Source organism: Neocloeon triangulifer, unplaced genomic scaffold (genome assembly GCF_031216515.1).
Source record: "Neocloeon triangulifer isolate White Clay Creek 2 clone unplaced genomic scaffold, ASM3121651v1 ptg000003l, whole genome shotgun sequence".
Taxonomy (NCBI): Eukaryota; Metazoa; Arthropoda; class Insecta; order Ephemeroptera; family Baetidae; genus Neocloeon; species Neocloeon triangulifer.
The window spans coordinates 2,138,457-2,161,366 of NW_026775546.1; the positions used below are offsets into that span (position 1 = coordinate 2,138,457).

The 22,910-nt window shown below is 34.3% G+C and overlaps 5 protein-coding genes and 1 long non-coding RNA gene across 6 annotated transcripts in view; 3 read left to right on the plus strand and 3 right to left on the minus strand.

The window, feature by feature from the left end:
- LOC132205873 (uncharacterized) overlaps nt 1-19,324 on the minus strand; it is a 111,948-nt gene extending 92,624 nt beyond the window's left edge. Inside the window, exon 1 of the long non-coding RNA XR_009442726.1 lies at nt 19,020-19,324. This is a non-coding gene — a long non-coding RNA (uncharacterized LOC132205873). The remainder of the gene's footprint in view (nt 1-19,019) is intronic.
- Nucleotides 636-5,378, plus strand: LOC132192705 (uncharacterized). The gene is made up of 24 exons (XM_059612788.1): nt 636-697; nt 775-823; nt 888-1,036; nt 1,149-1,237; nt 1,287-1,416; nt 1,478-1,519; nt 1,576-1,609; nt 1,671-1,735; nt 1,784-1,880; nt 2,312-2,556; nt 2,613-2,678; nt 2,736-2,778; nt 2,830-2,906; nt 2,962-3,058; nt 3,109-3,338; nt 3,389-3,467; nt 3,526-3,578; nt 3,641-3,676; nt 3,744-3,861; nt 3,916-4,028; nt 4,085-4,147; nt 4,226-4,330; nt 4,382-4,478; nt 4,669-5,378. The coding sequence occupies exons 1-24, from the start codon at nt 647-649 to the stop codon at nt 4,890-4,892; spliced, it is 2,352 nt and encodes a 783-aa protein (XP_059468771.1). The 5' UTR covers nt 636-646; the 3' UTR covers nt 4,893-5,378.
- LOC132192673 (uncharacterized) lies at nt 5,717-7,397 on the minus strand. Its single transcript, XM_059612741.1, has 9 exons — nt 7,251-7,397; nt 7,085-7,197; nt 6,681-6,858; nt 6,597-6,619; nt 6,504-6,539; nt 6,316-6,442; nt 6,102-6,199; nt 5,984-6,044; nt 5,717-5,924 (listed from the first exon to the last, which is right to left on the minus strand). The coding sequence occupies exons 2-9, from the start codon at nt 7,184-7,186 to the stop codon at nt 5,818-5,820; spliced, it is 732 nt and encodes a 243-aa protein (XP_059468724.1). The 5' UTR covers nt 7,187-7,197; nt 7,251-7,397; the 3' UTR covers nt 5,717-5,817.
- Nucleotides 9,399-13,796, plus strand: LOC132205641 (uncharacterized). The gene is made up of 24 exons (XM_059634854.1): nt 9,399-9,477; nt 9,543-9,597; nt 9,656-9,753; nt 9,938-10,041; nt 10,095-10,236; nt 10,288-10,329; nt 10,380-10,413; nt 10,470-10,534; nt 10,605-10,701; nt 10,749-10,993; nt 11,046-11,111; nt 11,164-11,206; nt 11,271-11,347; nt 11,409-11,505; nt 11,554-11,783; nt 11,843-11,921; nt 11,981-12,033; nt 12,087-12,122; nt 12,176-12,299; nt 12,351-12,463; nt 12,516-12,575; nt 12,636-12,740; nt 12,812-12,908; nt 13,576-13,796. The coding sequence occupies exons 1-24, from the start codon at nt 9,433-9,435 to the stop codon at nt 13,794-13,796; spliced, it is 2,328 nt and encodes a 775-aa protein (XP_059490837.1). The 5' UTR covers nt 9,399-9,432.
- On the plus strand, nt 14,009-18,357 carry LOC132205643 (uncharacterized). Its single transcript, XM_059634856.1, has 24 exons — nt 14,009-14,070; nt 14,126-14,183; nt 14,234-14,331; nt 14,598-14,677; nt 14,736-14,865; nt 14,926-14,967; nt 15,025-15,058; nt 15,116-15,180; nt 15,229-15,325; nt 15,386-15,630; nt 15,683-15,748; nt 15,804-15,846; nt 15,913-15,989; nt 16,299-16,395; nt 16,449-16,678; nt 16,729-16,807; nt 16,860-16,912; nt 16,973-17,008; nt 17,065-17,188; nt 17,245-17,357; nt 17,686-17,748; nt 17,823-17,927; nt 17,978-18,074; nt 18,134-18,357. The coding sequence occupies exons 1-24, from the start codon at nt 14,026-14,028 to the stop codon at nt 18,355-18,357; spliced, it is 2,301 nt and encodes a 766-aa protein (XP_059490839.1). The 5' UTR covers nt 14,009-14,025.
- Nucleotides 19,325-20,952: 1,628 nt separating the features above from the next.
- LOC132192612 (uncharacterized) lies at nt 20,953-22,641 on the minus strand. Its single transcript, XM_059612649.1, has 3 exons — nt 22,448-22,641; nt 21,886-22,174; nt 20,953-21,573 (listed from the first exon to the last, which is right to left on the minus strand). Exons 1-3 carry the CDS (start codon nt 22,625-22,627, stop codon nt 21,209-21,211), a joined length of 834 nt encoding a protein of 277 aa, XP_059468632.1. The 5' UTR covers nt 22,628-22,641; the 3' UTR covers nt 20,953-21,208.
- Between the last annotated feature and the right edge of the window lie 269 nt (nt 22,642-22,910).

Sequence of the window (22,910 nt, forward strand, 5' to 3'; positions counted from 1 at the left end):
TATCACGCATTTTTATCGATGTTAGTCAACACTTCAGTACAAAATAAAAATCATTCATCACATATGATCCAAAATGCAAATTGAAGAACCTTTTAAAATGTGTAATTAGGGTAAAATTAAGAAGTGATGAAAAATCTCTAAACGTTCGTGGCTGGAATTTAAAATTAATTTAAGAGGTCGTTTTAAATAAATCGTTGAAAAATATTAATTTATTAAATGAATTTAAACTTACCTTCTTAACAAAGGCCACGCATCAGCTCTATTATGTTGGCCAAAAAAAAGATGTCTTCCGCCCGACCCATAAGGCCCCATGGCTCTGACGGCAGCCGTGTACCAACATAATTTTGGGATGCGCAGCCTTTGCTTCTTAAAAAAAGTTTAAATTAAATTAACTTCAATCGCAATTTCATTAGTTCCATTTGGACAAAATAGAAAGGGCCCAGTTGCATCGATATATGTTAAACAAAGAAAGTTGTTGGCAAAAGGCTCCGGAAATTACCGTTGTGCCACTATCCAAGCACGTGCACCAATTTAAGGAAAACCCGTTGATATTTAGTGGATTGGACGTGATGGGATTTTCCATTAAATCAGTGTATAAAAATGGGAAGTTTATTACATCCCGTCGCTTCTCAAAAGCCACATCTGAATGTTGCCAGAAATGGGGAAGCGCGTGCATCTCTTGGTTCTTATTGCCGTGGTAAATGTGCTTAAATTAATTTTTATGTTTGAAATTCATCGTAAAAATATATATTCTTACTCCGATGCTAAACGCAGGCTTTGATAACATACGAAACGCTGGCAGTGAAAACAAGAGGAAATACACGTATTATTTTTAATTCCTAATTCAGTTTCAATTTTCTTTCATTAAAGCGATTAAAAACTCTAAGGCTTGAAAAATCATAACTCCAGGAGTGCAAAAAGACAAACTATCATCACATGCTGCGGAGCTACACCCTGCTCGGAAACGGCTTCAAAAAGATTAACCAGTTCCAGCACACAGAATAAATCAAATTCAACATTTTCAACAACAACATCCGTAAAATCATTAAATTTTTTCTTGCTTCTTGAAATAAAAATATTCGTATTTTATAAAGCTACAAAAATTTTGGTGAAAAACATTAAATCATAATAATTAATAAATTACGTAGCCTATACCTACTTCGGAGGAAACCGAGATGTCTGGAACTGAAACAATCACTGAAAAAGTAACTTTGGAAGCTGAAACAACAAGCGAAGAGTTAAAAGTTTCTTTCACTTGTATGAATTAAGCTAATTTTTTTATTAAGGCCTGCATCGGAAACAAGTCTAGAATCCACATCGACCACCAGTACAACATCTACGTCAACAACCACAACTTCAACTACTACCACAACTCCAACTTCCACATCAACAACAACTAGGCCTCCAACAAAGGAGGTTTTACATAAAATAAAATAAATGTATCTGAAATTTTTGCAAAAAATGATAACATTGATAGGAATTACTGCTTGGAACGTGCGAAACGACATTTGAAAAAGACGTAAGAATGAACCAAAGAGAAAATTAATTTAAATTATTCATAACTTCCCTCCAAAGCCAATCTTATTTACCAAAGATGGGATTATAAAAGGTAAAAAGCTTTAAAATAACTAGGCCGTAGGCACAATAGCAATTTTCTAATTTTTTTAAAGACCCGGAATCACAAGGCTTTTGGGTGCAGTCATGCGGCCAGCAGTTTCTTTTTGGAAAATCTTTGGTTACTTTTATAGAGAAAAAAAACACCTAAATTTTATTTTTTCATTAGGCTACTTGGCGAGAAAATTTCATAAAATGCTACAAGATCGGAATGGAGCCCCTAACTTTTGAAAGCGCAGCAAAGTTAGAATGTTTTTCCAAACTAGGTAAAAACTTAATTTGCTCAATTTAATTTAGCACAAGATTGAAAATTGAATTGTGATCTTAAACTTGTATTTTCCTCAATGGTTTTTTATACAATATTTTTTTTACCGATCTACGAGCTGTGGATTTCTGTGAAAAAATTTAGCACACAAATTAAATTCAAAATTTATCTGTCAAGTTGCTCAATTTCTAAAAAGGCTCCTTTGTTTGAAAGAAAAATAATAAATAATATTTACGGTAAGTATCATGTGTTTGAAACATTTTTGTCTACTTTCATCACGGTCGTATAATTCTTTAAATTTTTTTATATTAAATATGCCCAAGAAAAAAGAGGGCAATTGATTTTTTTTCTCTTCTATGAAACAATATAAACAACTCAATTAAGGGAATAGTAGGATTTAAATTAAATTATTTTAATTTTCTAAACCTTTAGTTTCCACGTGGAAGTACAGTTCGAATTACTGGACTTCAAGTTTAAGGGTGAACGAAAGTGAATTTTCGTGGTGCACCAAGAACGGATCGTTCGCAGTGGACAGAGCGAAACTGCCCTGGGCGGCAGGTCAGCCCCAAAATGTCAACAACTCTGAAAACTGCGTGCACCTCAACATTGAAAAATCAAACGCTACTTTCTCATTCACGGACAGAATGTGCACCGACCAACTAATATTCGGCTGCCAAGTGATTTTTTTATTTTTATTTATTCCTCAAATTCAATTCTCTTAAATTTTTCCTAGGGGCCACCAACACCAGCACCCCCATGCTCAATGCCCACATGTCCAAATATAACTTGTACTAAAAACGTTTGTTGCTAATTGTTTTGAAGAATAAAATTATAATCATTGCTTCATTATTTACAGACTGCGTTGTATACAACATCGGGAAGTTCTCAATACTTGACTCGTAAGGCAATAAAAAAACTAGAAAAATATTTGGGTTTTAAAATAATTACAGTTCCAAGTTCGCACGGAAGTTGGTTTACCTATAACGGCAGATCATTTCTCTTCAGCACCATAAATAAGACTGAAACTGTATGGATCTTCATCTTTATACCACTTTTATAAAATTAAAACTTTAATTTCAAAGTATACTGGTGCGATGCAGGCGTGTTGTGGAATTGGAATGACTTTAATAAGTTTAGAGTACGACTATAAATACAAATCGTTAATCGCGGCAATTAAAGGTATACATACATTCAATTTCAAACATTATTTAAAATTTGCTTGATTGCAGACAATTCCAATTTAAGTGATTATTACTGGACGTCCGGAAGCGACCAAGGTTGCGAGTCGAATTTCGGTTATTGCACGGCAAAGAGAAGTTTGCGCCAAGAAGCCATTTGGGCTTCTGGTCAACCAGACAATGCTGATGGAAACGAGAGCGCCGTTGTGGTTTTTGTCAATCAGAACAACGCTCAGTTATACGACTTCAACGAGGAGTCCAAATTCAGATACATTTGCGAGGTTTTGAAATTTCTAGATCTTATATATTAATAAAAAATACATGTGAATAGGCAAGAGATACGTCGAAATCAAAGTCTGGTGGAACTGCTGTGAGAGATGAGTGCGCTGCAATTTACAACGTCAGCCAGGGTAAAATTTTTTAGAAAATATAAAATTTGGTGTCAATTCTTGAAAAAAATTTTAATAGCTGAAATTGACACTTTATTGAATCCATCCGTTCCAAAGGATTTAAGGATGAAGGTTTCATTTCATTTTCCATCTTCCATAATAGTTTAATTCCATTCAATTGTTGCTGATTTCAGTGCTTCATTAAATGCCTTGGAGAGAATTCAAACCTTGTAATATTGAATTAAATTTTTTTTCATTAATCTTTTTCATATTTTTTGTGACTAACTAAATTTGCAGATGGTCAATGGAAAATTTTTGGAGAACGAAGTCTTTGCGATTTTGGAGAAAATGGCTGCAGGCAATGTGTCGGAGTTGCAAAATAACATGGGAGTTATGAATGACTGCGGGACCTCGAGTTTGTTTATAGAAAATTTGAAATATATTGCACGAAATTTAATATTATTAAAAGGTGCTGGAATGGACGAGTGCGACAAAGCGTCACAAATGATTAAGTGCAGCAGCGAGAAAGCCCCTGAGGTTCTGAACGGCATCGTTTCAGCAATGGACCAATCCATGCCAATTGTTAGTGGCTAGAAAAAATATTAAATATAAATTACTTCACAAAAATATTATAAAAGGCACCTGCTCCATTGCCTCCTCAAGCGGTTTGCAGTTACGGCCCTTTCCCATGCACCGTTGCTGTGCGTGAACTTAATTTAAATATATTAAAATGTTGTATTATTAATTTTATTCCTCAATTTAAATTTTCATTTTTTCAGCCAAGTCTTGCTCAGGAAGTGGCAAATTGCACCGGGAATTGCTCAATATCTGACGGATATGTACAAAATTTGTGTGGCACAAAATATTTATTTGTGGCGGCCGTGGTGGGGAAAATTTTATTTGATCTTTATAGATTATTTAGTAAAAATTTTTAGATGTACAATTCTCAAGCATATGATAATTGTTGTCGACACGGAATGAAACTGGCCTCAATTGAATCTGTCAATGAAATCAACTGCATTGCAGGTGCAAGTAAGTGGAAATAATTGCTAATGATAAAATAATGCTATACAAATAAAATTTATATTTTATAATGCTGATAATTAAGATAATTCCAGTATTTGCAATCAATACAAAAAATTAATTATTTTCACTGAAGAAATAAATAATGTTCTCGCAAAAAATTAAATATTGACAAGTTGCAAATTTTTCAATTTTTCAGACACGCCTACGATAGGTTCTTGGCATTGGGTCGCTGCTAGCAAAGTCAACGGTACCACTCCACGCTGGTGCACCTCTAATGTCCCATATTCGACAGAGGGATTTTCTGGTGCTTATGACACCCAAAATATTCCTTCCGACAATGCATATGTCCTAACACCAAATTCCAAGGCATTTAGCGTTACATCTGATACCCAACGCTATGTGCTATGCAAAGCGCTTTAATAATTTTTGCTTCAAATTTAAATGCCTTAAACTCTTATTCACTGCAAATTCGGAAACAAAAATTCTAAAAATCGCACTTAATCCCTCTTTATCCTTGAAGGCTGTAGACAAATATTGGCAGTTTTAAATGGCAAATAAGAAAATCAATTTTTGTGAAACTTGATTTGAAACTTGACTGATTCAGAAACAAGTAAAGTCTAAATATCGCCTTTAAAAATAAAATTTATTTTGGATTTTGACTGCTTAAACTTTCAAATATAAAATTCAAGAATCAATTTGAGGGAAAAAATTCTCAAAAATTTTTTCAGCAAGTTACAAATATCCCCATAATAAAAATACAACAAAAATTATATAAATGTTAGAAAAAAATATTGGTGGATATGCATGGAAATAAATTTTTGTTAAGGTGGTGTAGGTGTAGAGTTTTCAAAAATTATATTTCATACATATATCACCTTGACATTAACACAAACTGGCAAATTTGGTTTTGATAATTTCTTTTAATAAAAAAAGTAAGCAAATTAATAAATTTAATCTTTCTGCAAGGGATTACGACATCTTATTATTTTATTAACATCTATTGAAAGATATTTTATTTGTTAAAAAAAAAGGATCTAGTCATTTGATTTGGAACATTTGATTCAAAATTTGAGATATTGAAATAAGAGTATTTATAATTATTTGCAATGAATTTTACAATAGAGGGAGAAGACGTTTTCAATTAAATTTAGCTGATGGTCTCAGGCTGTCACTATTACACATTAATTTTAAGATAAAACACACGACGACAACGAGGCTTTACAAGTTGAATAAATATTAATGCATTAAAACCAATTTTTTATCTTTATTTAGTAATAAATTCAAAACAAATTTTTTTTCAATTGGAACCCAAATGTGAAAAAATCAAAAGACTGCAGGTCAATGATCATCCTGCTGTGAATGCAGGAATCGCCAGAGGTGCCAGCATTTTCTCAAAGAACGAATTTGCACGACAGCTTTGGAACGAAGCAAAGGTAGGATCGCAAGTTGTAGCTAACAAAATTACAAATTGAATAAGAAGCTGCACTTGTTAAAAATGAAATAATTTTTACCGAAGCTGGTAAAGATGCTGGTGTAAGGTACATTTTTCTCGAAATGAGCAATTGCAATCGACTAATTCAATAATGTTGTAAAATATTTTATAGCATAATATACGAGTAATATTTTTACCCTCCAAGATGCGTATAAAGTGCATTGCATCAAGAGGAACCAATCAATGCTAACATAGGACGTTGTTCCAGGAACGAGAAGTTTTGCAAAATTCTTTGCTATAGTTCAAAATAATTTTCAGATTAAAAGATCAACCGCTTTGCACGATTTTTTAGTTTAAGATCCATGTCAGCGTTTTTTTAATGTTAATTATAATTTTGTATGTGATACTAACCCTTGATGGCCGTCAAGCAGTAACTATGCAAGTTGCCAAACATGTTGCCCCAAAGGGGAGCTTGATTAGGAGCGTTGATCATCAAAGTTTTCAGGGCGGTACTGTTGTATGAGCCATTGGCTTGGAGCTAATTTTTCCCCAAATATTATTCAGACCTATGATTTTAATTATGGGGAAAATTAACTTACAATTCCGGTTCTGACAAAGTAGCATTCATAAAAGCGCTATCGCAATACAAGGTTTTTAAAAGGTAAATAATGAAAGATTAATTTGATTCTTACAGCCAACGGTACTATCATTTTCACTGTTTGGATTTTTGTTCATTATTATTTGGACTTTTGGATAACATTGGTCTGCGTATTTACCAGTGTTGGCATCTTGCAGATTAAGATCATTGGACGCGTTGTACCAAGAGTTGAGCAGGTAATAGGTCATCCAATTTCCAGAAGCGAGATTGCCCCCGCACGTTTTGATGGCTGCAGTGAACGAGGTTTGACCCTCCACAATTCCCTTTTGCACGGGAACGGGACATTTCGGCAGAACCTGTTTCAAGTATCAAATAAAATCTTTGTTTAATCCATAAAACACAACAATGGCAATGGACTGAGCTAGACTCGCGAACATATGATTTCACCGATTTTCCCATTGTTGTCATTTTTCTGGGTAAACTTTAGTTTTGTTCTATTATTTTGAAATCCAACACCATACATATGTCAATAAACATACGTTGGAACTAAAAAGCTTTTTTTTTAAATAAAAGTATTCCTACCGAATAATCTGGGCCGGTGAGGCCGGTGCAATTCAGCTGCACAATGGCTGAAAAGGCCATAGGAAAACCTATTGCCAAAATCAACGTGACTGAGGAAATCATACTGACACGCTCTAGGATGAAACTGTATGTATAATTTGACCAAGTCAGCTGCCGGCTTTTATACCCTCCTTCAGGAAATGCGTACGTGACCAAATAAAATTTATAGTGTTTAGCACTTTAAGGACTTCTGTTTTGAAAGTCAAAAGTGTCAAAACACAATAATTTACGTGCCTCTATTCAGAGTTTTGAACGAACGCTTTTGCAATCTGAATAGATTGAAAGTTTGTTTCCTGTGTGTCATGAGCGCGGTCGCAATCATATGAAACGTAGCCTTTTCCTGTCTGACGTGGGAAAGCGAGGCTCATTTATTATTTAAATTTTTGATAAAGTCTGGATTTTAATACTTGTGAGAAGATGCATAAACTCAATTTTTTTTTTAAATATCATTTTTCTAAGCTTTGAAAAATTTCGACACCACGATACTATGCAACCGTCTTGTCATACAGATGGAGCGGGTTGCCTCATGGCATTAGGATCAGGCGCTGTGATTTTTGATAATAAATTCTTTTTTTTAGGGTCAGGCCAAGACAAAGTCTTGTTGGCCTGTGCCCTTTAGTGGTGCAGAAGGCACCACCCAATTTATAATTATTATTATTATTATTTTTTTTTTTGGTTCAACTTTATTTAAAAAAATCATCATTTTTTGCTGGTATGGGAAATCATGAGAAAAAATACTTTCAGCTCATTAAAGTAAATCTTGACAAGAACTAATTCCAAGTAAAAATGATTTACAGAAAAATGAAAGGCATAAAATTTTCAGGAATGTAAAAATTTACAATTTCTAAAACGCTTATATGATGACTACGTTGTTGGTATTAAAGGACCACACATAACCATGAACTCAACTTAATTTCAACGGTGTCCTGCATTCTGAACTCTGAAAAATTGGCAATTTTCTGTTTTTAAATAAATTCGGTTTTCCAAATTTACATGGGTAGTTGCCGTAAATATTATTATGCTAAAATAAAAATCCAGGTTTATTATTATGTATTATTTTTTTTTAATCTGATAGATATTATTTATTTATAAATTTAATAATATTGCATCATGCGAGAATTAAATTGAAATTCTGGACTTACACGCATTTTAATACATTTAGTAAATATGGTACTAACAAGTTTAAATAGTTATTTGCCAAGTAAAAATAAACGTAATTATAATTATATTCAAGCCCCCTGAAATTGTATTACGAAAAACGCAGTTAAAAAAGTTTGGCATTCGGTGAGAGTCCTCCTCTGAAACCAGCCAAACCGCCTTCCTGTCGACCTTCTGTCAGCCTTGGTGGCGAAACGGCAAGGTTTTGCACAAAATCATATCATGATGAAACGCGAGTGGCGGCACCAAAATGGGGAGGCGAAGTGGACACGTATCAATCTTTCTGCTTTTAGTGGTACAATTATGTTGAAATTAATTAAAAAAATTGCATGGAAAGTGCAAAATAAAATCTTCAATAATAACATTTAACACATTTAATTTTCAGATTCATGTCGGTCCTTGTAAAATGATAATAAATAATAATTATTTGGGTGAATTCATGTATGGGACACAGTTGCCTTCTTTCTTGAACCCAATAAACATGCATTTGAAACTAAATATATTAATAAAATAAAATAAAATTTTAATCTTTATATCATGTTAATACCTGAGAATGAATTTTTATGTAGTGAAGTTAATTGAGTCTCATTTTGCCTTGCAATTAAAACAAACTGGCCTGGAAAGTCACTCCTTTTAGTGTCTTTTGAGGATTAAAGTTTTCTGCGAAGTATACCATTGTATCTATTTTAAAAATTAAGATCATTGGACGCGTTGTACAAAGAGTTAAGCATGTAATAGGTCATCGAACGGTCAGCATCGCCCCCACTGCACCTTGCTCGTGTAAAATGGGGTTGACCCTCCAAAATATCAAATATCATTATTTACGTTAACTACGTTCAATTATTCAGTGATTAAGAGCAATAATAATATAAGTAAGAAATAATTTATTATAATGATTAAATTAGTTATGAAAAAAATTGTTCTAAAGACAATAATTTTTTTGACGGAAATCATGAGAAATTTAGATCTATAAATTATTCAGCATGGTGACGGAAAGGACGCGCGAATTAATTAGGCTACGGAGCCGGAGCAAACGATGCAATATATCAAATATATACGTCAATCAATGTGAAAGGTGGGTTTTTTTCATAAATTTCCAGTTCAGGTCAGACTGAAATGCCACTTTGGCTACAAACACGTCGGCAGTAACCATGAAAATGCGCGCTATTTTTGTTGATATTTTTCTTCTAATCATGGTTATAACAAATTTGTTACAATTAATTAAGTCAAAATATTTTATTGCTTGATTTACGTTTTTCAGGCTTTTTTGATTGATGAAGCAGTGTCAGCAAAAAAAGGACAAAATAAATTTACAGGTATGTTCAAGCAATTTGAGCTTGAAATTATATAATTGTTTGTTTTTATATTATAAAGGAAGTAAAAGGAATACAATTGTGCAGTGTTGCGGAGCAAATTCGTGCACAAAACCGGCAACAAAACTGATAGCAAACACCACAAGTTCAACAAGCTCGGTAATTTGATAATCATTTTAATTAATTAAATTATCAACATTTTTAAATTTTGTAGCTATATTTTGCGATATTTTAAAAATCTATTAGCATAAATAAAGTTCATACCAATATTTAGGTAGAAAACTCAGGAAAAATAAATGCCAACCAAAAATAAAATAAAATATTTATTAATTTTATCACTTAGAAATCACCAAGTTTTGCTTCAACGACAACTAAAGACCTGCCAACCGCGACTGATAGCGAACCTACGTCTGACGCGATAGTTGATGAGCAGCCTACGACAGACGCGTATTTGACTTATTTTTCAAATTGAAAGTTAAAAAAAATACATCAATTTACAGATCTACTACTGAAATTGCAAGTTCTCCAGAATCATCAACTAGCACTTTCACAACAACCACCGTCACAACTCCAACGACTACAATTACGACCCCAACAACCACAATAACAACAACCACCACCACTAAACCTCCAACCAAAGAAGTTTCTTTGCAAATTTAAAAGTTTCATAGTATCATTAAATTAAAAATATAGGAGCTTATTCTAGGGACGTGCGACACTTCTTTCATTCAAGACGTAAATTAAATAATACTTTAATTAAATTTGTCAATCAAAAAATACTGCAGCCGACGTTAATGGACACTGATGGGACACTAAAAGGCAAAGAAGAATTTGATTAATATATAATCAATGTTTAATTTAGCGGAAATCTAAAGATCCGGAAAAGTATGGATTTTGGGTGCAGTCGTGCGGCAAGCAATTTCTCTTTGGAAAATCTCTAGTAAAAACTTACTAATTGAACTCTCCCTGACTAAAATAAAAAAAAAAATTAAAATTAATATAAATTTAAGGCCACTTGGAGAGACAATTTCATAAGATGCTACAAAATTGGAATGGAGCCAGTAACTTTTGAAAACGCAGAAAAATTAGAATGCTTCTCAAATTTGGGTATAAATTTAATCTGGAAATCACGATAATTTAATCTTTTGAAACAGTTTCTAAGTGGAAGTACAGCTCCAATTACTGGACCTCCGGTTTAAGGGTGAACGAAAGCGACTTTTCGTGGTGCACAAAGAACGGGTCATTCGCAGTGGACAGAACGAAACTGCCCTGGGCAACAGGTCAGCCCCAAAATGTCAATAATAGCGAAAACTGCCTACACCTCAACGTGACAAAAGCAACCGCAACTTTCACATTCTCGGACAGACTTTGCACCGACCCGCAAATATTTGCATGCCAGGTGAAATATAAATTATAAGCTCGGATTCAAAATCAGAAATTAATCGTCATAGGGCCCTCCAACTCCGGCTCCTTCATGCTCATCTCCTGTGTGCCCGAACATCACATGCGCCAAAAATGTAAATTTTTATAGAAAAATTAAGTTATGTTTCTTTCAACAATTATTTTCAGCCAAATTATTATACTTCGTCAGGTAGCTCCCAATTCTTGACATGTATGTAAAATAATAGCTAGAAATATAATATGGTCTTCCTCATTTAAATAATTCTTTCAAACAGTGCCAAATAATCACGGCAGATGGTTCACTTACAACGGCAGGACATATGTTTTCGGTCCAGTAAATAAAACTGAAACAGTAATTTTCCTATTTTTTTTTCAATCATTATGGCAATTTCAATTTTATTTTTAATGAAAAGTTTTTTGGTGCAATGCAATCGTGTTGCGAAATTGGAATGACTTTGCTCAGTTTGGAGTACGATTACAAATACAAATCGGTCATTCAGGCTATAAAAGGTTAATGATATTCTTGTAAAATATGCAATTCATTAAATTTTTTTAAAGAAAACACATCGATGAGTGACTTTTTCTGGACGTCTGGCAGCGACCGGGGATGCGAATCAAATTTCGGTTATTGCGTGGCAAAAAGACTATTTCGCCAGGAGGCCATTTGGGCTTCTGGTCAACCAGACAACGCAGAGGGAAACGAGAGCGCCGTTGCTGTTTTCATTACTTCGAGCCAAGCTCAATTATACGATTTCAACGAGGAGAAAAAATTCAGATATATATGCGAGGTTTGTTGATGTAATAATTAATTGTGAATAAAAATTAAAATAAAATGTTTAAAATTTAGGCCAGGGACACTTCCAAGTCAAAATCAGGTGGCACTGCAGTGAGGGATGAATGCGCCTCCATTTACAATGTCAGCCAAGGTAAGCAAAATGATGATATTATTTATTATTTAATAAAATTTAAATCTGATAATTCGCAGCTGAAATTGACGATCTATTAAATCCCACTACTAAAAAAGATATGAGGATCAAGGTTCCGTTAAGGAATTAAAATAATAATCATTATTATAATAATAAACATTTTAGTGCTTTGCAAAATGCTTGGGAGAAAATTCTGGATTGGTAAAATCATAAAAAATTTAAACTCTGAGAAAATTCAAAATTTATAATTATAGATGGTTAATGGAAAGTTTTTGGAGAATGAAGTTTTGGCAATTTTGGAAAAAAATTCTGGAGGAAATCTGGACGAGCTTCAAAAAAGCATGGGAGTAATGGACGAATGTGGAAATTCCTCAAGTGGTATTAAATTTAAATTAATTATAATTGTTGTTTATTCATTGAAATAATCAGCTGCTGGGATGGACGAGTGTGACAAAGCGGCCCAAATGATCAAATGCAGCAGCGAGAAAGCGCCCGACGTTCTTAACGGCATAATCACGGCCATGGACCAGTCGATGCCCATTGTTTGTTTTAGGAAATAAATCGTGATTACACCTTTTGATTAATTTCTTTTAGGAACAAGCAGCATTACCGCCTGTAGCAGTTTGTCCCGACCCTTTTGCGTGCACCGTTGCGGTGCGACAAAATTTTACCACCAAATATTGAATTTCTTAATTATTTTTATTATGACCACAGCCAACTTATGCGCAAGAAGTTGCAAATTGTACCGGTAATTGCACAACAACATATGGCTTTGTGCGCCATTTGTGCGGCAAGAAATATTTCTATGACATAACCAGGGTGTGTAAAAATATATTATAATTAATTTAATAATTTTTTGTTTCATGTGAACCGATGAAATCGTTATAAAGGTTACCCTGCAGCAGGCCTATATCAACTGTTGCGCTCACGGCACAAAACTGGCGTCCATCGAAACTCCAGAGGAGGTCCAGTGCCTCTTGAGTTTAAGTATTGGTTTTAAAATAAAGTACACAGATTGCATTCAGTTGGGAAACAAATGTGGCTTGTTGAGCAAAATAGTCAACTTCTTTTATATACTATTTTTATAATATCATTTATAAAGGTTGACAAAAGAGTTTATTTTCCATATTTCAAGTTCAGGTTTGAAATCTTGACCGAAAAAAAATAAGAAGCCCTTGAAACTGAAGATTTTAATCGAAAGATAACAAAAGTGAACGAGTTTGTCTGAATGTGAACATAATTAAAAGTATTTAGCCTTAAAATAATCTAATGCAAAACTGTGCAAAACCATATAAATTTTTGTTTATAGTCATTTTAGTTTTGGAAAAGCATTATTTTACAATATATTTGCGTATAATTTATAAATTTTTTGGTGACTTGAGTCATGGGTCTTGATTTTCTAAGATTCGCTAAATTTCTTATAAAAATGAAATAGAAAAAATAGTCTAGCGTCGAAGTTCCAAAACTGTTATTAATTTTTTTAAATACACGGTGCCACCGTTCCTTATGTTTTAATTTTCTCTTGCATTTTTTTATATTTCTTCACTTCATTTGTGGAAACAATAACAAAAACCCTTAAGATTTACAATTATTTATTATTCATTTGAAGTTTTCTTTAATCGAATTGAAATATAATGATTGTAAATTTTCGCAGACACTACTATGATGACAGACTGGACGTGGGTGGCAGTTAGCAAGGTCAACACTACTTCTCCACGATGGTGCACCTCAAACGTCCCGTTTTCTTTCGCCGGCTTCGCTATTGTAACGCACTACCCTAATCCTCCTTATGACTCGTACGCCATAACACCAAGCAAACAACAAATCTGCGCTACTACCCAAGACAACTTACACTACCCTTTATGTCAGGCCTGATCATACATAAAAACAAATACAATATTGCGTTGAACAGGAAATTTGTAGTTTTAATACTTTTCCGAAAAAACTGGCAAAATTCATTAAAAAATTATTAGTGCATGGGAAACACAATGAATTAATGCAGGTTTTGAAAATGTGTTATCAGTGGAAAAACCAAATTGTAGGATTTTCCTAAGTGAAGACTTGTGTCAGAAAGGTTTCGCGTCCTGTTGCCCTACGCGTCAAAATGAATGTGGACACGCTTTTTGTGCTGCTTTTTGTTATTATCATGGTATTTTTTTAATTTGCGATAGCAAGCTTTGTTAATTTTTTTGGAATTCTGACAGGTTTTCGCGATTGACAATCAGGCAGTTGCGGCAAAGAGAGGGAGAAATAAATCTTCAGGTTCTTACTTCAATTGAAATTTGCACGAAATTCATGATTCAAATTAACAGAAAATAGGAGGAATGCGATTGTGCAGTGCTGTGGAGGAAGTTCGTGCATAAATACTGCAACAAAATCAAAGGCTAACACTACAATCTCTACAAGTTCAGTAAGCATATGACGTAGTTATTAATATCTGTAAAATAATTATTTTAAAACGAACTCTCCGTGGTCAGTAATTTTAATCTTTCACACGCCTTTATTTAAAAAAAATTTAATAAAAAAAAATACAATTTACTTAGTTAATTTAATTATATAATTATGTAAGTGTAAAAATTAAATTTGCATTACTCTACCTCCACTAAAGGTTCACACACACAAATTATCAACAATAACAATGAGATATTTAATTTTCAATTGCACTTTGCTCTTCAGAAATCAGAAACAGAAATTACAAAGTTAACAACAGAGACTGACACTGAGTCTTTGCCATCCGATGAGCCTACGACAGATGAGTAAATTTCTATATTTTTTTCTTATTTTTTGTTATAGATAAAATGCATCAATTCATAGAACTACTTCTGCTGAAATTACCACTTCTCCAGAATCTTCAACTAGCACATCCACAAGCACCACCACAACAACCACAACCACGACGACAACAACAACAACTACAACAACAACAAAACCGCCAACCAAAGAGGTTTTACGCATAAATAAATATTCAAATATACCCAATTTTATAAATGAACGCATTAAAAAGGAGCTTATTCTTGGAACTTGTGAAAATACTTTCGCGCAAGACGTGAGTATTTTTATTATCTTTATATGTATTTCTGCAATTACAACTTTAACACTGCAGCTGAAGTTATTTAACACTGATGGGACCCTTAAAGGTTTTTAAAAAGGAATTTTAATAGTTCGTTTCAATTTACCGGTTTTTTTAATGAAAGACCCGGAGAAGTATGGATTTTGGGTGCAATCTTGCGGCCAGCAATTTGTTTTTGGAAAATCAATTGTTATATAAAATATGGGAATAATAAAAAATTAAGAATAAAACTATCAGGCCACTTGGAGAGAAAATTTCATACGATGCTACCAAATCGGAATGGAGCCCCTGGTTTTTGAAAACGCCACAAAATTAGAATGCTTTTCGAATTTGGGTAGTCAAATTTTAAAATAATTATTGCGATATAAAAAATTATTTCTAATTTCTAATACAGTTACCAAGTGGAAATACAGTTCAAGTTACTGGACCTCCGGTTTAAGGGTGAACGAAAGCGAATTTTCTTGGTGCACAAAGAACGGGTCATTCGCGGTGGATAGAACGAAACTGCCCTGGGCAACAGGTCAGCCTCAAAATGCAAACAACTCTGAAAACTGCCTGCACCTCAACGTGACAAAATCAACTGCAACTTTCACATTCTCGGACAGAATGTGCACCGACCCGCAAATATTTGCATGCCAGGTGAGTGGATGGAAAACGAAATTGAATAAAAAATTACAAAATCTATGAATAGGGCCCAACGACTCCAGCGCCGTCATGCTCAATGCCTTCGTGTCCTAACGTCACCTGCACAAAAAATGTGAATTCAAAAAGAGAAATAAAATATATAGGATTTTTAATTAAATTTAGATCAGCCTCTACTTTATACTACGGCAGGAAGCATGGTGTTTTTGACATGTAACTTTTTACTAAATTGGTCAAAAAGAGAGAAATTTTTAAAAATTTATTTATTTTCTATATCAGCACCAAATGATTACGGCAATTGGTTCACTTACAACGGACGGACGTATCTTTTCAGCCCACCAAACAAAACCGACACTGTATGAATTTTTTTTAAATTTTCCAGATTGTATTTAAATTATTAAGGAAAAGGAGAATTTCAGTTGGTCCAAAAATTTTCCATAAGTTGCAATTAATTTAAAACAATCGTAATTTGCGTTTGGACTAAAATTGACAGTTTTCATAAAACAAACGATAATTCAGCTTGTGAAAACTATGAAAGTCCGTCAATTTTTTCCCCAAAAATATAATTTACTTACACGATATTACAAACGCTATAAGCTCTATTTTAATCTCAACTACATGGAAAATCGTTTTTTTTTTCCTGTTAATTATTAATTATCTTACAGTATATTGGTGCAATGCAAGCGTGTTGCGGAATAGGAATGACTCTGCTGAGTTTGGAGTACGATTATAAATACAAATCTGTTATCGCAGCAATCAAAGGTATACAATACAAATTTAATTTCAAACCTTATTTAAAATTTGCTTGTTTGAAGATAATTCCAATTTGAGTGATTATTACTGGACGTCCGGCAGCGACCGGGGCTGCGAGTCGAATTTTGGTTATTGCACGGCAAAAAGAATTTTGCGCCAAGAAGCAATTTGGGCTTCAGGTCAACCAGACAACGCAGACGGAAACGAGAGCGCGGTTGTTGTTTTCATTAATCAGAACAACGCTCAATTATACGATTTTAACGAGGATTCGAAATTCAGATACATTTGCGAGGTTTGAAGAAAATAAATTATTTTAAACGCGATTATGAAAATTATTAACAGGCTCGGGACACTTCAAAGTCAAAGTCAGGAGGCACTGCAGTTAGGGATGAGTGTGCAGCCATTTACAATGTCAACCAAAGTATGTTCAAATACTTATTATACTAATAATTTTAAACATAATTAATTCACAGCTGAAATTGATGACTTATTAAATCCAAATACCAAAAAAGATATGAGGATAAAGGTTTAATTTACAGTTAGATTTTCCAGGTTAAAAAGATTAAATATTAATATCTCGAATCAGTGCTTTGCTAGATGCTTGGGGGAGAATTCTGGATTGGTATTCTCATAAAAAAAATGAAATTAAAATTGTATTTAATAAATTAAAATACTTAGATGGTGAATGGAAAATTTTTGGAGAACGAAGTTATGGCGATTCTGGAGAAAATGTCTGGTGGGAATTTGGATGAGCTTCAGAAAAGCATGGGTATCATGGACGAATGCGGAAATTCCTCAAGCGGTATCAAATTTTGATCAATTATAAATAAATTATTGGTTATTGACGAAAGTTTTCAGCTGTTGGTATGGACGAGTGCGACAAAGCGGCACAAATGATGAAATGCAGCAGCGAAAAAGCACCTGAGCTTGTAAACGGCATAATCACGGCCATGGACCAAGCAATGCCAATGGTAAAAAAAACGCGACGTTTGAAAAATGGCTTTAAAACGACGGAATGTTTAATTCAAAGAGTAAAATTTTTTTAGCAATTCCACGAAACAGAAAAAGAATTAAAGGAATAATTTATCAATTAAAGAAAACAAATACATTACTAGAGTATAAAGAGATGTGGAAAAGTTGTTTTTTAGTTTCACATAAGTTGAAATCAGAAGGACTCAATTTATATGGAGCAATTGTCAGAATGAAGTTGCAGTCGAGATTACTTTATGCACATCAAAATGATTTTGATTTTTCTTACTTCTCTATATTTCTGTTGAATCCTGACTTAAAATAAAACAGGAAAAGGCTCCCCTTCCGCCAGTAGGAGACTGTTCAGATGCAGTATGCAAAGATCCTCCAAATGTGGGTTTTCAAAATTTGTGTGATATTCTTTCTTAATTACAATTAAAAATAATGTAATCTTCGCAATACCAAAGTTATTCCTGGCTCAAGAAATTGCTAGTTGCACAGGAAACTGTACAACCACGAATGGCTTCGTTCGGACAATGTGCGGCAAAAAGTACTATCATCACAACGCAGTGGTAGAAACTATTTTTTTTCTTTCTTGGCGAGTTATCAATGGCGAATTTAGAATAATTACACGACTAGTTATCAAACCTGCTGTCAGTACGGAATGAAGCTTAATTCACTTGAATCGGTCGAAGAAATAAATTGCCTCGCTGGAATAGGCAAGACTAAACTTAATAAACCTCTATCATGATTTTAAAACCTTTAACAAAATTTACAGGCACGCCAATGGCAGGCGCTTGGTCAGAAGTTGCGTTGAGCAGAATCAACAGCACCACCCCCCGATGGTGCACTTCGAACGTCACATTTTCTTTCAATGGATTTGCATCTGTAAATAGCGACACGCGTTACGAATTTAACGTTTACGCCGTCACGTTAAGTACCAAAACACTCTGCATGACTTATGTTCAAAATATGCATTATCCTCTATGCACAACAGTTTGAAAGTGCGTTTTGTTTTCAAAAGAAATTGATTTGCGCACGAATTTGGGATTTTTCGAAATAAATTTGAAGCTTTAAATTTGAGTTCTTTTTACCAACGCAATGATATTAACTTGCAAAAAGTCTTCTAAAAAAATTAAAGTTCAAAATGTGCTAGACACAACATATTTAAAGCCGTCCATACCCCATAAAGTAATACTGAACTGATTTGTCTGATTCTTGATATCGAAGTAAAATGATGAAAGGATACGTTGATCTGAATACAATTAATCCTGGCTAACAAAAAATTTATTGCTAGCTAAAAACGATGTAATACAATTAATCAATTTAATCATCTATTCCGAAATCAGCAGTTTTGAAATTGCAGAAAAAGAAAATTTAATTATGAAAACCTAGCATAAAAAACCAGAGAATCATTCGTTATAATTATATAATAAAGTATTATTTGATTAACTTTGATTTATAAAATTCTTTCAACAGACGCTTTTGCGTACGTAGATGGAAAATAACAAATAAATTATAGGAATTATGGGAACGGAGAGTAAAAAAATTAAGAAAATTAGTAATACAATACAAGTAAATAAAATATTACTACAACAAATTGAATGATGGAAAATCGAAGCAATTTTTTAAAGTAAAGTTGCACTTATAGTGATTGTACTTACGTTGGAGGTGAGAACTCGTGGCAGGACGGACCTTGTAATTCGGTTGATGGTTTAACACCGTCTTCGAAGCTGCAGTCATGGAGGTGCAATGAAGTTGCGGATGACCTCCTCCGGAATCCAGGGTGACGACTTTCCGTAGGCGAGAGTTTTTGGCGCAAAAATTTCGCTTAAATTCTGCTGGACGGCACGAATCAGTTTAAACAGGAAATTGAAAGGTCCATTCACCACCAATTTGAAGATTCCAACTTCCAACTTCGCAACAGTGAAATTTAACAGAAAAAAACACGAGGCCGGTGGCCTTTACTTTTTGCTCACTGTTTCTATTATATCAGCTGCTTGGAGAGAGGTGGGAGTGTGTGCTGCTTGTGAAGCAAGTTGCATAAATTCATGCAGGCGTTCGCTCGCAAAATCGTGCTGCACAAACGCTTTTACTCTACAAACTCGATCGCACTGGATCGCACTACGTATTATAACACGGAATGTTTTCAATTTTCAGAGACACCTTGCGCATTTCCGAAAGGGAGGGCTATGAAATAAAAATTTCAATATAAGCTTATTAACCAAATTTAAGATAAGGTTAATTGGTGGAATATTATGAAACAAACAAAAAGGATAAAAATTATTTATAGATTGGGAATTATATTGCAGAGTAACTAGAGTATTTGAAGCAGGGAATTAGTTTTTTTTTGTCACATCACATCTCACATCGCTGTTGGACCATGTCGGACGTTGAAATATAAAAATAAAATGCATTGATCTGGTGAAAGATTTTAATAACATACATATTTAAATATTCTCCAAAAGATTATAGAGATAAAGATTAATGTATCATGGATTGAAAACGAATTGAAAAAAAATTCGTGGTATAATTATTTATAGAATGTTTTATTCGTTTTATTAATCAATAGAAATCTTAAACGTTTTGTACTATTTTGCAAAAATTATAAACTTTTCTGTTTTGTCATTTGTATGCCAAATTTTTTCCAATATTTTGAGTGTGATTTTTTAATACTTACTAAAGTAATAAATAAAAGAAATATTAATAATAAATACTAGAACTAAATTTGAAGTGATTAACAATTAAAATTGTCTTCTGAGTATTTCATTTGTCTATTGTTCTCAAACTTATTAAACGGAAAATGAAAGAAAAGCAAAATACATCAACATCAGTCATTATCGATTGCTAATATTTTTCTGTGGGTAAAAATATAGCCGTGTGATTTCACCGCAAGTTCCGTTGAACGAGACCATAATACAATAAGAGCAGAAAATCAGTGGGACGTAAATGTCAGCAAATATGGGAAGAGAATTTCTCGCGCGTAGGTGCGGAAATATCTTGTTGTTTTATTTTTTCGTTCTAGTGCAAACAACAGGTTTCCTGTTTCAAAGTATATAAGAAGTGTACCAGTGACCAACATATTGCCCACGCCGTGTTCCAGTAAAAAATTTGTTTGGTTCCGTGCCGTAGACCGAGAGCAGGGCCAATTTCGCACGGGCACTTGACTTTGGAATAAATACGCAACAGGGTCGAACACGTAATAAATTGTGTGTCGTAATTTAATTGGATCGTTTGTAGATCCCGCGGTGCGTGGGTGGGTGACACAGTTCGCCAAAGTCCTGTTACAAAAACACGTACATACGCGAGAAGATCCCACCAGTTTCAGTCATTTGAGATAATGCTTGGGTGGATCCCGATTCCCAAAATAGAAGAATCAATGCGTTGTTACATTCTTATGAGTTCTCTAGATTTTAAAAGTATGAAGTAATTTTAGTTCATAACAAATTTAGAATTTAAAAAAGTTATGGCAAATAAAACTCCGATTTTTCTATAGAAAATAGGCGATAAACACGAAAAATAAAAATAGAAAAATTTGATCAAAACCAACATAAGAATCGCCAATCAAAATAAAAAATCAAATAAAAATTGCAAATAACTATAAAAATTAATGTAAAATTTATTGCTTTTTCAAATAAATCACATTATTATATAAAAATAAATACAAAATCGTCACTCGTTGGTAATTGAGGTGTCATGTCAGTCAAGCAGTTCAGAGTCAAAAAGTAGTCAAGGGGCAGTATTTGGATTGTCGCAATAAATTATATAAATAAATTATACAAATAAATTATACAAATAAATAATGAGCTTTTGTTAATTTTGGCTTTGGTGTGTGGCAGCTCGGTGTTGAATTTTACTGCTGCTGGGCCTGGGCCTGGGTCTGGGCGCGGTAGGCCATATTTTGGGCCTCGTAGTTGCGACGGGCGTACAGGTCCTTTCCGTAGGTGGAGGCGGAAGAGGCGCCACCGCCGGCAGCGTAGCTGGTCACGCCATAGTCGTAGGCGGCCGGCGCCGAGTACTCGTGGTAGAAGGGCTGCTGCTTGCAGAACTTGAGCAGACCTACGATGCTGGGCAGGAAGACGGCGGCCAACAGCAGGATCTTCTTGATGGCCAACACGCCCAGCAGGATGGGGATCAGCAGCACCTTCAGCTTGAAGAACTTGAACAGGATCAACAGGGGCAACAGCAGCTGCAGCTTCTTCTTCTTTCCACGAGATTCTGGATAAAAGTTTGAAAAAATATGTTATTATTCTATGCTGGAGATTTCAATGCTTGAAATAACATAAATTTTAACTTTGTATTTTGAATTGGAGAATTTCAATTGCAATCATTAAATTTTGTCTGCTTTTCCATTAAAAAATAATTAATATAAAAGGAAGGTTAAAGTAAATAAAGTGTGTTGAAGAAAAGTTTGCAATGAATGGATGAATAATTAAAATAAAAGCAGTAAAAATTACTGATTTTGGAAATTTAATATAATTTTTCGTCGTATAGATTTAATTAACAAATTAATATTTAATTTAAATTTACCTCCGCTCTCGATCGCGTTGACGTCGTCCTCGCTGATGACCCTTGGGACGAGTCCAGCGTTGGTTTCAGGCACGGCGACAGCGACGGCGTATTTGCGGGCAAACCGCTCCACTTGTCTCAAACCAAACTTCCACAACTTGGCCACTTCCGAGTCGTCGCTGCGCTGCTCCACGTCGTCAAAAAGTTCAAAGGGCGCATCTTCGGCACCTTCGGAGGGCACCTTCACCAAGCGGACGCCGGCAGCACTCAGCGGCGAGAACATAGAGTTGAAAGCACGCGCCGAAGAAACCTACAAAACATTTGGAGAAAATAAAAGTTTTTAATTTGAAAATTTCATAAAAATGTGAAGAAAATTATTAATTTTTAAATATTTGAAAATGAAAAAATTACAAATAAACTTTAAGCCCCTTTTTCTTTTAAAATTAACGTATCTATAAAATTAATACAAAAATTTCAAAATCGCCCAACATTTCACCTCTTTTTTAATTAATTAATGTGCGTATTAAAATTATTTTTTAAGAAACTGATATTATTTGAAAATTTTAATTTTGAATTAAAGTACCTGTCCTGCTGCGACGGCGTCCAGGTAGGAAAGGGCCCTGTGTTTGGCGCAAGCGATCGCATCCTTTCGCTCGCAAGCAATGCGAGCGTCCTCGAGGTACGCGTCTCGGTGGTCGGCGGCCACCGCGGCCACTACTGAGAGGCCGAAGGCCAAGAGCAGTGCTATCCTGCTGAAGGACATGTTGTTGGACGGCAGAGGTGCGAATGGTGATGAGAACAATGGGCGCGCCACCTTAAATACTGGGACGAGCAGAAGGAGGGGCGCCGTGGGTCAGCAGAAAACAGGGTCACTCTCGCGGCGGAGCAGAGCACACGGCGCCGCGCCTCATCGTCAAACCTACACCGCATGCTCTTCTGCACTACAAGGCGCTCATAACAAATGGCTGTTTATCTTTTCGTGCGGCAGGCTTACATTTAATAACAAAATCTAAATTAAAGATTTAAAAGATAATATAATATATGTT